Source organism: Schistocerca gregaria, chromosome 2, assembly GCF_023897955.1.
Source record: "Schistocerca gregaria isolate iqSchGreg1 chromosome 2, iqSchGreg1.2, whole genome shotgun sequence".
In the NCBI taxonomy this organism is placed as follows: domain Eukaryota; kingdom Metazoa; phylum Arthropoda; class Insecta; order Orthoptera; family Acrididae; genus Schistocerca; species Schistocerca gregaria.
In genome coordinates this window covers 826,447,447-826,463,086 of record NC_064921.1, presented here as the reverse complement: position 1 = coordinate 826,463,086, position 15,640 = coordinate 826,447,447, and the positions used below count along the sequence as shown (strand labels likewise).

Here is a 15,640-nt window from a genome sequence, read left to right as displayed (position 1 = left end):
CAGACCAAGATTTGAACCCAGGAGTTCCTGCTTATTAGGTAGGTGTAGTAACAAATGCATCATCTGGGACACAGCATTATCGCAACTGCACAGGCTATGTTGGTATGTCTTACGGCCGATTCACATTCTCACTGAGTGCCACCTATCCACAGTTGGTGAGAGTGTGAATTGGCCGTGAGGTACACTGAGGTAGTCCATTCAGTTGCGATAACACTGTGTCTTGGATGGCACAGTGGTTACCGTACCTGCCTAGTAAGTAGGAGATCCCGGGTTTGGATCCCGGTCAAGTATACATTTTCGCTCTTCACCGCTGGTGCCGCTTAATGTCCCACTGCAGTTGATAGCAGGCACCCCCTTCAGTTTACATATAGAGTTTCACAGCTGTGGGAACAGTCACCACACTCTCAAATAGAAAATATTTCCACTTTGTCATGGACAAGAAGCTACTCTTTCATCACCTGAGTGTGCCACACGTATAAGGTGGCGTAACTATCACTGCTTTGGGCACTGTTTTTGAGGAACTACTGCTCAACACACTAACATCAATGCCCTGTTGCATCTATAGACAAATGTTGATCACAAGTTTAATACGCAAGAGACACTTTGTTTCCAGTTTGATGAAAATATTATGGACATATTCAACATTTACCCCATGCTGACACTCCACAAAGTAGCACGTTTTGCATGCTTTGGTTGACTGCAGCACCTGTTCAGTGTTACAAAACTAGTATGCAGGACCTATTTCTTGATGTACCACTGTCTGAACATCAGTGAGGGAGAACTTCCATTAGCCAGAAAAAAGCCACAGTTCTGGGTTGTGATCCTGACTTCACTCCAGCCTCACATCCACAAGTTACTACATTGGAGATACTGGGTGGTGGTGTAGATGAAAGGGTTGGTGAGGCTGCCAAAGAAGTGCAAGAAACCACTCAATTTTCTAGGTCCATTCAAGGAAGCTGCACAGTTAATGTTCGTGAAAATTCTCTCTACTTTCCCGTATGTTGTCCAGATGTTATCAGTGATATCAGCACTTAAATTCCAGGTGCTAACAATGATCTTCAGCATTGAAGGAGTACCACACATACCATTGTATCCAACACTGGCCCACAGCTCGCCTTTGAGTGAGTTTTATTTCTTTTGCCAAAAGAACATTACAACCCTTTTGACCATCAGTCCTCCTCACCCTGTATTAAACTCAGAAAAGGAGCAGCTGATAAAAAAGACAGTGACCTCTGAGTGGGGTTCTGACAGGCTTCCTTGTTTCATACAGATCTACCACTCCACACACCCATAGCCAAGCTAAGATGCTGCATGAGCATTACATGACAGTTTTGCACAGATAATTAACACATTTGCTTTATCCAAGGCATTTTAAGAAAGATATTCTTTTCTTCACATTGATAATTATTTGTGAATTTATTTTAATTCTTGCAGCAACAAGACCAAAAGGGGTATGGGGGTGGGAGGGCAAGCACATCACCACATTAGGATATCTATCAGCATGACACTAATAGGTAGGTCAATATCTCGAACCACATATTCTGTAGGAACTTAAATTAACTTCAAGCCGATAGCTGAAAATGCTATACAGAACAAATTTTATAACTGGAAGTAGCCTGAGCTCTAATCTGCACAATGAACAAAGTCAGAATCATCATATAACAATGCAATCAAATGTTATGGAGCACATGGAATTCCAAATTTAGTCGAGGTTCAAATAAATGAGGTAACATGTATTCAATACTTGGTGTAGAGAAGGCTTCAATGCAGAGATAAAAACTGCTGACTTGTTAGCTGTGTCAGGATTTATTTCCTGTATAGGGCTAACAAGCCTCCCTCCCTGTGTCATGTTTACTGTGCCACCTGGGCTAATGACCACCAAAATTAAAATAACATTAGGAATGAAACTTCCTGGCAGATTAAAACTGTGTGCCGAACCGAGACTCGAACTCGGGACCTTTGCCTTTTGTGGGCAAGTGCTCTACCAACTGAGCTACCAAAGCACAACTCATGCCCTGTCCTCACAGCTTTACTTCTGCCAGTACCTCATTCTGGAAACATTAGGATTAATACTCAAGCAAAGAAGAGAGCCTTTTATGCAGTGCTCCCACAAAAAATCCATAAAACTATGGATTACACAGCTCTCCTGAACAGTACTAAATCAGTATCATAATTCTGGACTAAGAGGAATACAACACAGGGAAATAATACCTAAGGATGGGCTGCAGTTGTATACCTCCACATTTTTTAAAATTTTTGTGATTGTTGTATTGCACAGTACTTTGAAACCTTACAGGATGAAAGATTAAAAAAGGTTCATACAACTGTCATCTCCAGCTGATATGCTTACTCATCCATTTCTAAGTCCTCTGCAGATTCATGTGCAGGAAGAGCTGAAAGAAGAGACCTGAGTTGGCCGGCTGCATGCTGTTCCAATGCAGCCTGTGGTGAACGAAGTGGTGCTGTCAGACACATTTGGTACAAGTCTCCATTTGGCAGTCTTGCTTTTTCGTGTTGGAGCAACAGTGCCGTTGTCTGTGGACATTCATAATAATGTGTTCACTGATGGATTCCTGATAGAATAAAATAATTTATGATAATATGAAATATTATGGTAATATTATGAAAAGGCTAGACTGCTACTCACCATATAGAGGAGATGTTGAGCTGCAGTCAGGGACAGCAAAAAAACTGCTAAACATCTGAGCTTTGGACCAAAAGGCCTTCTTCTAGTGTAGCCAACACACACAATGGTCATATGTGTGTGTGTGTGTGTGTGTGTGTGTGTGTGTGTGTGTGTGTGTGTGTGTGTGTGTGTGGGTGGGTGTGTTATGCTTAACAAAGATTCCGAGACTTACCAAGCGGGAAAGCGCCGGTGGATAGGCACAATGAATAAAACACACAAACACACACACAGAATTTCGAGCTTTCGCAACCGGCGGCTGCTTCGTCAGGAAAGAGGGAAGGAAAAGGAAAGATGCAAGGATGTGGGTTTTAAGGGAGAGGGTAAGGAGTCATTCCAATCCCGGGAGCGGAAAGACTTACCTCAGGGGGAAAAAAGGATAGGTATATACTCGCGCGCGCGCGCACGCACACACACACACACACACACACACACACACACACACACACACACACACACACACAACACACACACATGTCCATCCATACATAAACAGACACCAAGACAGACCAGGTGTCTGTGTATGTATGGATGGACGTGTGTGTGTGTGTGTGTGTGTGTGTGTGTGTGTGTGTGTGTGCGCGCGCGAGTATATAACTATCCTTTTTACCCCCTGAGGTAAGTCTTTCCGCTCCCGGGATTGGAATGACTCCTTACCCTCTCCCATAAAACCCACATCCTTGCATCTTTCCTTTTCCTTCCCTCTTTCCTGACGAAGCAGCCGCCGGTTGTGAAAGCTCGAAATTCTGTGTGTGTGGTTGTGTGTTTTATTCATTGTGCCTATCTACCGACGCTTTCCCGCTTGGTAAGTCTTGGAATCTTTGTTTTTAATATATTTTTCCTATGTGGAAGTTTCTTCCTATTTTATTTACATCATTAATTTGAACCCAACAATTACTTTTGTTATTGTCTCTGTTGCATTTCAAAATCTTTTCTATCATCTTACTTTCTCTTTTTGTTTGTACAAGTAGTTTCACTTTATATTCATCTTCCCTTTTTCCGTAATCTACCATACATTTTATCCTGCCTAATTATACTCAATGAAAGCTGAAATTCTGTGTGTGTGTTTTATTTATTGTGCCTGTCTACCGGCGCTTTCCCGCTTGCGCCGGTAGAGAGGCACAATAAAACACAAACACACACACAGAATTTCTAGCTTTCGCAACCGACGGTTGCTTCTTCAGGAAAGAGGGAAGGAGAGGGAAAGACGAAAGGATGTGGGTTTTAAGGGAGAGGGTAAGGAGTCATTCCAATCCCGTGAGCGGAAAGACTTCCCTTAGGGGGGAAAAAGGACAGGTGTACACTCGCACACACACACACACACGCACATACACAGACACACCTTTTTTCCCCCTAAGGGAAGTCTTTCCGCTCATGGGATTGGAATGACTCCTTACTCTCTCCCTTAAAACCCACATCCTTTCGTCTTTCCCTCTCCTTCCCTCTTTCCTGAAGAAGCAACCGTCGGTTGTTAAAGCTAGAAATTCTGTGTGTGTGTTTGTGTTTTATTGTGCCTATCTACCGGCGCTTACCCGCTTGGTAAGTCTTGGAATCTTTGTTTTTAATATATTTTTCCCATGTGGAAGTTTCTTTCTATTTTATGTGTGTGTGTGTGTGTGTGTAGCAGTCTTTTTGTTGTGCATGTCTCTGACTCAACTATATGGTAAGAAGAAACCTATCCTTTTCCTAATACTGCCGTTATTCCACCTGGATTTTCCAATTGTACAATTTATGGTATTATGACACAAGAAAGATATAAAGACATAGTAAGTAATGTTCTATTGCAAAACTAGTACAACACTTGGAGATTTAAATAAAATCAAAGCCCCTCATGGTAAATGAGGCACTACTTTGCTTCTGTGAATCGCATGCTCCTGGAGTGTGAAGGAAGTATCATTCTGCCAGGTGGATATTTAGTCTGCCATCCGACCACTCTGCACTCAGTTCACACTCCACGTTAAAGCCGGCTGCGTCTAGCAGCTCATCAATTGGAGTTCAGATCACTGAGCCAATGAGGAGTATCTCACGACAGTATCCATGGACTTTAAATGTCCTCGAGCCATAGCCTCACTGGATCTCATCTCAATTGTCCTTGAGCTCCCATCTAACTGGAGCTTGTTCCAACCCATACTCAGGCTTACCATCTCACTGGACTTCCCCTTCACTACCCTCGAGCTTGGTGCCTCATTGCACTATCTTCAATTCATTGTTAAGCAGCCTATCACTCTCTGACACCCACGGTCTCGTGGGCTTCACTTGTGTAAGAACACTCCAGTGCGATATTAGTGATTGTTTTTCAGTTTGAACCAAGTAATAAGGACAGTATATCCAAGAAAACTAGACTTAATAAAAGTACAATTGTTTCTTGTTACCTGGGCACATCAATAATAGCATGTTTGTTCCCTTTGCTCATGACCACTGCACACTGTAGCATCATCACCACCCTCATCATAGTCTTTGACATTGTCTGCTCCTCCTCCTTGATTTCAAGAGTGGTAGTCTTGCAATTCTTCTTCTCTGAATCGAGTTTCTCATTTTCTTCTACACTATCTCATCTTTTACAGTGTCCATCTACTCCTGTCGTATGTTTCTCCTTTACTTTGTCCTATATTATTCCTTGTATCAAGGTGGTGTAATAGTTAGTGTGTTGAACAAATGGCTGACTGTACTGTTCCTTCTCACAGTAATATTTTTAAGTGGGGATGCCAGTACCATATACTAAAATCCTTCAGCAATTTCTTCTGTACCATCTTTAATGTCCAGGTTTCCATGTTTCCTATGTAGGTTTTACCATACTCCTTGTGGTAGCCATGGAGATATTTTCAGATGTCAACATTTCTCTTCTTGACAATTGATTGTTTCACATATGTTATTTTCCTGTTTTGTTGTCTTTGGTCCATCTGCTGCCAGATATGATTGAACTTTGAAGTGGTCTGAAAGTAAAACTGGTGTTCATTTTTTTCCCTATTGTGATACATATTTGGTTTTTGGTTCACAATCATACTTGCTAAACCATTCAAATGCACATACATATGCACAGCACGTATTGTGTCCAGACATTTTCACCTGAAATTCTCGTCTCAAGATGTCTTTAAGAGACTTACAGCTGGATTTGAACTCAATAACGCCCTAACTGCTGAACACAAAGTAGAAGATTCATTATTAACCTTTACCAACTTCTCATTAATTTTTGTTAGTGATAAACTAATCAAAATAAAGAATTTTATGACAGCAAAGACTTCAGTTTAGTCATTTGGAAGATGGTCACATTAAGCATTTTCTGAAATTCTGCTGGACAGAGCTGAAAACAACTCTCAACCTACAACTAAACAAATATCAACAGCACTTTATAAAACACAGACCTCAAGATGAAGCATGTTGGAGTCTCATCCATCTGCACATTTTCTGCTCTCAAGAACAACCTTTTTTTTTCCACTTCCTCATTTTACATCTAATGCAGGTGCACATATAAGACAAGTTGTGTTCTGGAAAGTGATGTGTCACATTTTTTTGTGATGCAACTGTATGTCACACAGTGGTTGGACCAGTTGGTGACAAAGGGGAAGACCCTTAACTTTCCAGTGGTAGGTCACTCAATTGACTATGTAGTCTTGGAAGGTTAATACAGGTTCTTTCGTGAACCTCTACATAGTGGCCACGTCAAACTTAGGATGAATAAAACTTTAGAATAACACTACATCATAAAGATTTGTGTGAAGCTCAACAAGGTGCCACTGGAAACATTTCGAGACGATTGCATTTTGAGAGGGTCAGGCAGAAGTTGTCGACAAGACCTAACAGGACAACTGTCAACATCACAAACTGACGCCTGTGTGACCCGTATGCACCAACTGCTGAGTTCAGACCGTCAAATGATTGTTGGTTTGGTGTTGGAATTATTGGACTCGCAGAAAACAGTTGTTCATGAACTGTATTGGAAGACTTGATCATGCAAAAGTTTTGTGCAGAACTTGTTCTCACAGTTTTGACTGATGCACCAAAGCAACACTGAGTGGAAGTGTGTGAAGAACTCATAAAAACTCTGCGAAGATGATCCCAATTTCCTGGACAAAGTGATCACCACAGATGATTCATGGGTCTTTCAGTACAATCCGCAGTCAAAGAGGTAGAGAGCAGAAGAGCACACATCATTGTCGCCACACCAGAAGAAGGCCTGAATGAGCAAGTCCATGGGAAGTAAAATGCTCTTTTTTTTTTTTTTTGTGCCGGGGGTAGTGCACCATGAATTCATACCCCCTGACCAGAAAGTCAACACCCAATTTTACAAGGAAATGTTCCAGAGACTGACTGATAGGGTTGCTTACATCCAAAAGGAGTTCCGCACCTTGTGGAAATTGCATCACAACAACATGCTGGTTCACACCACCTTTGTTGTCATCACCTAACTGATCTGGATCAGTGCGACAATGGTGTTGCAGCCACTGTACAGTCCCAACTTGCCCCCTTGGGTCAAAAGGGTCCCTCACAAGAATGTGCCTCAAGTTGGTAGACTAGACAAGGTGCAAGCTACTTCAATGGCTACCCTGAATATCTCCCATCTGAGAAGTTCCAGAAAGCTTATGATGCAAGGACACTATGCTGACAAAAACATATTGTTACAAAGAGGTAATACTTCAAAGAATTCTAAGTTGTTGAATGTATCCAAACAATATAAAAAGGATAATACTTATAACAGGGTGTATACGCAGACAAGAAAAAAAAAAATTCCAGGTTTTTCCTGGATCTCCCGGCTAAAAACCCTCTTTTTCGCACGTGAAAATACACTTCTTCCAAGGTGAAAATACATGTTTACCATGATAAGTGACAGTGTACTTTCCCTCAGAACTACAAAAACATCAATCTTTTGAATGGTAAAGGTACACCAGAAAGAACTTCACAGCACTTAGAAAATGAAACTCGGCAGGAGAGGCGGGGCGGAAGAAACACATTTTCAAAAGATCTCTGATGTGCATTAACATGTATCCTGCATATTTTCGTATTACGAAAGTATGAATTCGAATTCCATCAAACATAGCACCTAAGTTTCTGAAGCATTGAAACAGAGAACACAATGCGCTATTGTCAGCCAATCATAGCTCACCTCACCTGATCTTGTCACCAAATAACAGCAGATATTAAGATCATAGCACACATGATGTAGTAGTCAGCCAACAGCAACATGACTGTTAAGTAGCATGAACACACAAATATGAAAAGTTAATGGTTTAAATTAATGTGCATAGTGCAGCTACAAGAAAAGCTATGCCTTCACATATAATACTCGTCTTGAAGATTAATAAGCTACAAGAAAAGTTAAGCTTTCACATATAACATTGATCTTTTCAGCGTGTGTAACACTTTAAGAAACATCACACAAATGTGCGAGTAAAATTTTAAACACTGACATCAATGTCTCCTCTTCTGGGCTCAAAATTATTCTACGTGGCTGATCCCGAAGTTTTAAGTTTTAAATGAGAGTGAAACAGTCTTTGATTTAAGAAATACATTTCACATTCTCACATGTAACAGAGCTCATCTTGTGTAAAAGAGAATTTCCTTTGAAAATAACACTTTTCGAAGAACCATTCGCAAAATTTTCCCGTGATCTCTTAGATATCGGTTCGTTTCAGCAGCTGCCAGAGAGTGCCAAAATACAGGCATCCGTGCACATGGGCAACTATGACGATGTAGGAAGCCCATATGTTCGTACACGTATAGCATTAAGGTATCATATACAACATTATAAAAGAAATAGGACATCAGAGGATACTCCAAGAGGATATGAATTTTGTAAACCATAATAAAATGCATAATTCAGCTTAAAGGACACATTCATATGTCCAGATTCACAATGAAGTAAGCTCCAACCTGTTATTAAGCCTTTCAGTGCACTTTGCAGGATGCAAATTTTCTTGGAGTACTGTATTGTCTCGTGTTTGATTCTTTATTATGGCATAATACCATACATGCCAGAAGACACAAATTACCACCTACAATTCAGTGAACAGTTGAAACTAGCCAAGAATGAAGAATGAAACAATTCATTTCTTATAAATTGACTGCATCTTAAGATTAATAAAAGCTACATTTATTTAGCAAGCCAACAAAAATTACTTCACTGTTGTGCAAGGTGATTAATGCTTGACTGCCAAAAATGTGGAAATAAAATAAAATCAGAAACCTGAAACTAATAACAGCATTCTGTAATAATGTGCATGTATTTTAATTCACTTGATAGCTCCCAGCCACAGAAATCCATTTTGTTTTCATTTGACTTATGAATTGCAAACAAAGAGAAAACATGACATCAGGAAACAGCAAAATGACTACACATAAACACGGTTCACTAAACCCCCTCCCCACTTAAAACCAGACTGCTCTGCGCATGCGCAAATCTGGCAGCTTGGGCATGTCAAAAACAATTTTCTGTTTAGGATGACTGCTTCTTGCTACTGCTGTAGCCACACTACAAGGAGCCAGAAGCGGGAGAAGGCACTGCTCATACGCAACTCAACTGAGCATGCGCACAAGACTGCAGGCAACTGCTCAAAACGAACTTAATGTAAACAGTTTGTGATGAAGCAAGTTGGGATATTTTTACTTCCCTCTTGTTTTGCCATCTGCCTCCTTAAAATTCATTTTTGCAAGTACTAACATATATGAGTGTAATCTGCATATCCAAAAAGAGAAAGGACGACCCTCAGTTTTAAAGAATATAACACCAGATGTAATTTTGTGCTTAGTTTTGTGTATGTAATTGATTTTCTAATTTATTTTGACTATTCCTAGTTAGTATCTTTTGTTATAGGGTGAAATCAGTAATTATTTCGTAACTTAAATTCTATTGTTGATGTACAAACAAATATAAATTCTGTACTAACTATAAAAATTTGGAGGAACAACTAATTAAAGGTTCTACTTGGAACTATTCTAAAACATCTTAGCAAAGCCAGCCCTTAATTAATTCCAAAGTAATTAACAGTTTTGTCAAAAGTATTTTTTGCTTAACATTATTTCATTATTTAAACAAATAATATAGCTTAACCCTTGCACTAGAAGAAACTTTTAAGATGATGCAATCTTTCAATGTATGCAGTTAACTGAAGGAGTTGAGTTTTAATTGTAATTTCTGTAAATTAAAAACTGAACAATATGTAGTTGCAGTGCCTGTTATTGTGAGGATATAAAAGGGGCTCAATTTTTGGTCCCGAGACAGTCAGTCAATGGCCGAGTTTCAGCCAAGAAACCTGTGTTGGTTAGAACAACAACAATGCATCAACTGTGAAATAAGTGTTACATTAATAGGCCACGTGTTAAAGCAATGACAGTGTCTGTTCAATTTATTTGAAAGACTGTGAAATGTTTGGTTAGGTTTTTACTGCTCATAGATGTTCAACAGTAAACTATTGTAGCAGTATGTTGATGTTTGCCTGCAAACTATTCATGAGGCTTATCAAAAGTTGCACTGGCCATACAACTGTGTATTGTTGGGGGGTTGTGAACAGTAAAAGTAAAGAACTGTGAAACGTGAATGTGCACCTGTTGGCTACATCATTTAAAGTAGTTAAGTGTTGAACTTCCATCCTCTATTTTTTTGCCAGTATAGCAACATAGTATGTCGACACCGAGTACAATCAACAATGAAATAAAGCAGGCGAACGTCACAAGTTGTGATGTCATGCTCATCGGAAGCAGTTTGCTGTTATTAAGTATTCCATGGTTTTCATCCTAAAGCCTTTGACACATTTGCTGTTTATCAGGTCTTACCAGTCAAAATTACAAAAATTTAACCAAAGACTAAACCAATGAAAAATTCCTGGTATTCTAGAAAATTCCCAGGTTTTTCCAGCTTTCTGCCGGAGTGTATACACCCTGAATAACACTAATAATAATAATAATAATAATAATAATAATAATAATAAACCTCAATGGCAGCAAAGGCAGAGAAGATGGAGTTCGGTACAGGGGAGCTGGCGGAAAAGGCGGCCTCTTATCCAAGGCCAAAGTGGACAGGGACATGACGGTTCACATGTTAGTGGTGGTACCCCAACAGTGTCTGTTCCACATATTAGTGGCGGTTGAATAAGTAATATTCCAGGCTAACAAAGTGGTCTTACTTTGGGAATTCAGGGATGACTTTGAATTCCCTACTCTTTACTTTTTACAGCTTTAAGTCACAAAATAGAAAGTTTGCACAATAGATGCTCTACCTCAGGTGGTAACTCTGATAAGGAATCCACCATTACATCATGTTATGCAATGGGGCCTAGGGTTCTGGGGAATCGCAGCATTTGTGATGATGAAGAGATGGAATATATTGAAAAGCCTACCAAGTTTCAGTTCAAGAAGAAGTACTACTTTGGAACATTAAAAGTAAATTCTCGTCTAAAAATTGGGAAACAAAAAGAATTAGAATTATTTCTGCAGAAGATTGATATACAAATTATAGCAGTCCAGGAAACATGATTCTTAGATGAGAATGTAGTTGATACACAACATTGCAGAATTTATAAAGGGAAACCAGCAGTGAGAATAATGGAAAACAAGCCGATGTTTGGAACAGCATTTTTCATAAACAAAAAAATCGTAGACAGTGTAGCGGAATTTAGATCAAATTCAGAAAGAATATCCATGTTAACAATAAAGCACAAGAATAAAAGTTAGACCCTCATAAACTGTCATGCACTTATAAATGCAGACAACAAGAAATCTGGAGAAAGTAAATCAATTCTGGGATCTTTTAGAATCTGAAATTTCTATCATACCTACAAAGAATGTTAAAAACTTCTTGTTGACTTCAATGCGCAAATTCAGAGAGAAAAGAAATTTACGACTATTGTAGGTGAGTATCCAGCACACTCAAGAACAAACAGAAATGGTGAAAGACTGATCAATATGTGTAAAATGTTCCAGTTAAAACTCATGACCACACATTCCTGCAAACTACCAAGAAAGGCCAAAACTTGGAGACATCCAAATCCAAACCTAGGAGAATTTCATCTGGATCACGTAGCCATGTCTAAAAGGTATATTGCGGAAATTATGAATGTTAAAATAGTCAGAAATAGGGAATTCGACTCAGGTCATTATCTCTCTAAGATTGAAATAAAATTTCTCCCATCTAAAACAAAAAAGGTGACCAAGAAGGTGATCAGATTCAACACCACTACAGCTAATATTACAAAAGAAAATATAGAAAAAATTAGAGAAGAAATTGAGACAAGTAAAGAAGGTGATTGACGTGAACTCCTGATGCAAATAACTCAAGCAGCAGAGAAAACTTTAGGATAGGCCAAGGATAAAAAGAAGATATGGTGGAATGAGGAGTGTGAAGAAGCACTAACACAAAGTGCTCAAAAATAGAGAAAATGGAGATTTTGAAAAAAAGAGGAAAACCTTGAAAAAATTAGACAACAAAGATAAAAAACATAAAAAATAATCCTGAAAATCAAAAGAAACTTTGAAAATTCTCAGCTTACTGAAATAGAAGAAAATTTCACCAAAAATAATACTAGAAATTTTTACCAAACTTTTAAACACATACTTAAGGATATCAGGCAGCAAGTATTTGTTTCAAAGATGAAAATGGCAAAATGGGATTAAACAACAAGGAAAATTGTGAAATTTTCGCAAATTTTTTTTGCAAAGCTGTTAAACTGTTCAGTTTCAACAGATAAATTGGAATTCCCAGTGACACCTCAAAATCTAGAGGACGATTTCACACCAACAGAGTTAGAAATTCATGAAGGCATCAAAACGCTCAAGAACAATAAATCAAGTGGTGACGACTAATTACAGCAGAATTATTGAAGTGGTCAGAACCAAAAATCATAAAAGACCTACAACTGCTTCTTGAGGACATTTGAAAAACTGAAAAGATTTCAGTTGAATGGAAAATAGCATTAATCCACTTGCTACATAAAAAGGCAGACAAACAAAATGTCAATAATTACAAAGGAGTGTCACTTCTACCAGTGGCATACAAAATATTATCAAAAATTCTCCTGAACAGAGTGGTAGATACTTTAGACAAACAACTGGGAGAATATCAGGTTGGTTTTCGAAAGGGAAGATCCTGTGTAGAACAAATTTTTAACTTAAAGTCAGTAATTCACCAAAAAACCAATAATAGTGTCATTTATTGATTTCAAGAAAGCATTAGATTGTATAGAGAGAGAAACAATAGATAAGGTCATTAGACAATTTGGTGTTAAATCAAAATTAGCAAATATAATTCATGAAACACTAACAGGTACAATATCTAAAGTTAAATTTATGGGGGAAGTATCTCAGCCATTTGAAATAAAATCAACTTTACTGTTTAATTGTGTTCTAGAAAAAATTGTAAGGATCTGGAATTTGGAGCTAAAAAATCACAAAATTGAACAATCAACTCTGGGAAGGAAAACAAATGGGATCAAGGTAACCTGATTGGCTTCTGCAGATGATTTTGCAATACTTTCAGAAAACCTGACAGGAGCAGTTTTTCCGATAAACCTTCTGGGAAAATAGCAGACAGAACTGTTCTCAAAATTTCAGCTGTAAAAATGAAAAATATAACAAATGCGCCAAAATTCATAGAAACACAAACAGGTAAAATAGAGTGAGTAAATAAATTTAAATATCTTGGAGAGACTATACAACACAATGGACTAGAAAAATCTGCAACAGATGTAAGATTTAACAAAATGTAAAGAGCATATGGTTTGACCAAAAATATTTACAACAAGAAATGTATATCTAGAAAAACAAAACTAAAGCAATACACGAAAGTGGTATGAGCAGAATGTTTATATGGATCTGAATGTCTAACGAAGAACTATAAGATGGACAGACTAGAGGTACTGGAAAGAAGGATTAATACAAAAATAATGGGTGCAATAAAAATTGCAGATGATTGGAAAATAAGAAGTAATGAGGAGATCTACAAAAATATAGAGAAAATATCTGAAGTATGGGAAGTATGGTTGGGAAGGGAGTGAGACAGGGTTGTAGCCTCTCCCCGATGTTGCTCAATCTGTATATTGAGCAAGCAGTAAAGGAAACAAAAGAAAAATTCGGAGTAGGTATTAAAATCCATGGAGAAGAAATAAAAACCTTAAGGTTTGCCGATGACATTGTAATTCTGTCGGAGACATCAATGAACTCGGAAGAGCAGTTGAACGGAATGGATAGTGTCTTGAAAGGAAGATATAAGATGAACATCAACAAAAGCAAAACAAGGATAACGGAATGTAGTCGAATTAAGTCGGGTGATGCTGAGGGAATTAGATTAGGAAATGAGACACTTAAAGTAGTAAAGGAGTTTGCTATTTGGGGAGCAAAATAACTGATGATGGTCGAAGTAGAGAGGATATAAAATGTGGACTGGCAATGGCAAGGAAAGCGTTTCTGAAGAAGAGAAATTTGTTAACATCGAGTATTGATTTAAGTGTCAGGAAGACATTTCTGAAAGTATTTGTATGGAGTGTTGCCATGTATGGAAGTGAAACATGGATGATAAATAGTTTGGACAAGAAGAGAATAGAAACTTTCGAAATGTGATGCTACAGAAGAATGCTGAAGATTAGATGGGTACATCACATAACTAATGAGGAAGTATTGAATAGGATTGGGGAGAAGAGAAGTTTGTGGCACAGCTTAACAAGAAGAAGGGATCGGATGGTTGGACATGTTCTGAGGCATCAAGGGATTACCAATTTAGTATTGGAGGGCCGCCTGGAGGGTAAACATCGTAGAGGGAGACCAAGAGATGAATACACTAAGCAGATTCAGAAGGATGTAGGTTGCAGTAGGTACTGGGAGATGAAGAAGCTTGCACAGGATAGAGTAGCATGGAGAGCTGCATCAAACCAGTCTCAGGATTGAAGACCACAACAACAACAACATCTGAAGTAATGGCCAAACAAAGATTAACCTTTTTCGGACACCTCTACCGAATGGATGGAAATACACTAACAAAACAAATACTCCCTATTTTTGGAAGAAGAAATCAACAATTGCATAGATTACAGAAGTAAAGAAAGGTCTAGAAAGAAACAACATCAAAGAATCAGAAATAGCAGAAAGAAACCATTTTAAAAATAAAATACTAAATTTGGAAGGCTTTCAAAGCAGAAGGAAAAAAAGAAACAACATGGGCGGAACAAAGGAAGAGACTTCATGGGGAGAAAATGAGGGAATATTGGATAAATACAAGACAACAACAAAGGAAGAAGAGGAACTGAAGTTGTTAACATGATCCTAGTTGGTCAATACGATTGTGTGTGTCTATATATAACTACAGCACTGTCATTAAACCCGAGGTGCTATACGCAGCAGAAATCTTGTCAATCCATAACAATATGGTACTACAAAATCTACAAAAAGAAGAATGAAAGATTATTAGGAAAATCCTTGTTGTTGTTGTTGTGGTCTTCAGTCCTGAGGTTGGTTTGATGCAGCTCTCCATGCTACTCTATCCTGTGCAAGTTTCTTCATCTCCCAGTACCTACTGCAACCTACATCCTTCTGAACCTGCTTAGTGTATTCATCTCTTGGTCTCCCTCTACGATTTTTACCCTCCACGCTGCCCTCCAATCCCTTGACGCGTCAGAACATGTCCTACCAACCAGTCCCTTCTTCTCGTCAAGTTGTGCCACAAACTCCTCTTGTCCCAATTCTATTCAATACCTCCTCATTAGTTATGTGATCTACCCATCTAATCTTCAGCATTCTTCTGTAGCACCACATTTCGAAAGCTTCTATTCTCTTCCTGTCCAAACTATTTATTGTCCATGGTTCACATCCATACATGGCTACACTCCATACAAATACTTTCAGAAGCGACTTCCTGACACTTAAATCTATACTCAATGTTAACAAATTTCTCTTCTTCAGAAACGATTTCCTTGCCATTGCCAGTCTACATTTTATATCGTCTCTGCTTCGACTATCATCAGTTATTTTGCTCCCCAA

At 38.5% G+C, this 15,640-nt stretch overlaps 1 protein-coding gene across 6 annotated transcripts in view; it reads right to left on the bottom strand.

Moving 5' to 3' along the window:
• LOC126335175 (uncharacterized) overlaps positions 1 to 15,640 on the bottom strand; it is a 224,843-nt gene that overhangs the window by 131,811 nt on the left and 77,392 nt on the right. For all 6 annotated transcript variants that reach the window (XM_049998169.1, XM_049998163.1, XM_049998165.1 and 3 more), the window contains one exon: positions 2,351 to 2,535. In XM_049998169.1, the coding sequence (XP_049854126.1) occupies positions 2,351 to 2,535 (185 nt within the window). The remainder of the gene's footprint in view (positions 1 to 2,350; positions 2,536 to 15,640) is intronic.